Raw genomic sequence first — 719 nt, 5'->3', positions numbered from 1 at the left:
CTCGTTCAGTTTTATTTCCATATATGGATAGATCGATCAAATTAATGTTGGAGAAGTAGTGTGGTTCATCTATCTATTTAGCTATGGGATACTCAAGTAGTTATTATTAATTATATAGTCCTCAAAAGCTTAATTAGCTTGCTTTGTTAATTCACTTTTTTAATTTGCTGCCTCAACTGCTACATACTTTCAATTTTTCCCCTTCGGTCTCTCCGTTTTAGTCAGATCTGAAGAGATAGAACTACTATTGGTACTGTTGTTTTTCGTTACCTACCTAGCTAGGGTTTTCTTTCTTCAAATTTTAGGGTTTTTTCCCCCTAAATTTCTGTTTGTGCAGAAAGTTCGATCGATCGATGACGAGGACGAAGATAAAGATAAAGAAGATCGATAACGTAGCGGCAAGGCAGGTAACGTTTTCGAAGAGGAGGAGAGGGCTGTTGAAGAAGGCTCATGAGCTTTCTGTGCTTTGTGATGCTGAGCTTGCTCTCATTGTTTTCTCAGCTACCGGCAAGCTCTTTCATTATGCCAGTTCCAGGTACGCTCTTATTATTATTAGTAAAATTTAGATAATTAATATACATTTAATAAGATTATTATATTGTTTAACATATCTCGAATCACATACTTCTTAATTTAAATTTGCTCAATAATATAAATTTGTTAAATTTAATTACCTTGAGCTTATTATTAATCAGGAAATTAAATAATGGGGGGTATAT

The 719-nt window shown here is 33.7% G+C and overlaps 1 protein-coding gene across 1 annotated transcript in view; it reads left to right on the top strand.

Annotated features, from left to right (window-relative positions):
• The first annotated feature begins 119 nt into the window (after window positions 1-119).
• The window catches only part of LOC107461093 (MADS-box protein AGL24), a 7,045-nt gene continuing 6,445 nt past the window's right edge, over window positions 120-719 (top strand). The window contains exons 1-2 of the mRNA XM_016079550.3: window positions 120-250; window positions 338-535. Coding sequence (XP_015935036.1) covers window positions 354-535 — 182 coding nt within the window. The 5' untranslated portion in view covers window positions 120-250; window positions 338-353. The remainder of the gene's footprint in view (window positions 251-337; window positions 536-719) is intronic.

Source organism: Arachis duranensis, chromosome 8 (genome assembly GCF_000817695.3).
Source record: "Arachis duranensis cultivar V14167 chromosome 8, aradu.V14167.gnm2.J7QH, whole genome shotgun sequence".
NCBI lineage: Eukaryota > Viridiplantae > Streptophyta > Magnoliopsida > Fabales > Fabaceae > Arachis > Arachis duranensis.
The sequence above is the reverse complement of the archived record's forward strand: the minus strand, read 5'-3'. Positions and strand labels throughout refer to the sequence as shown.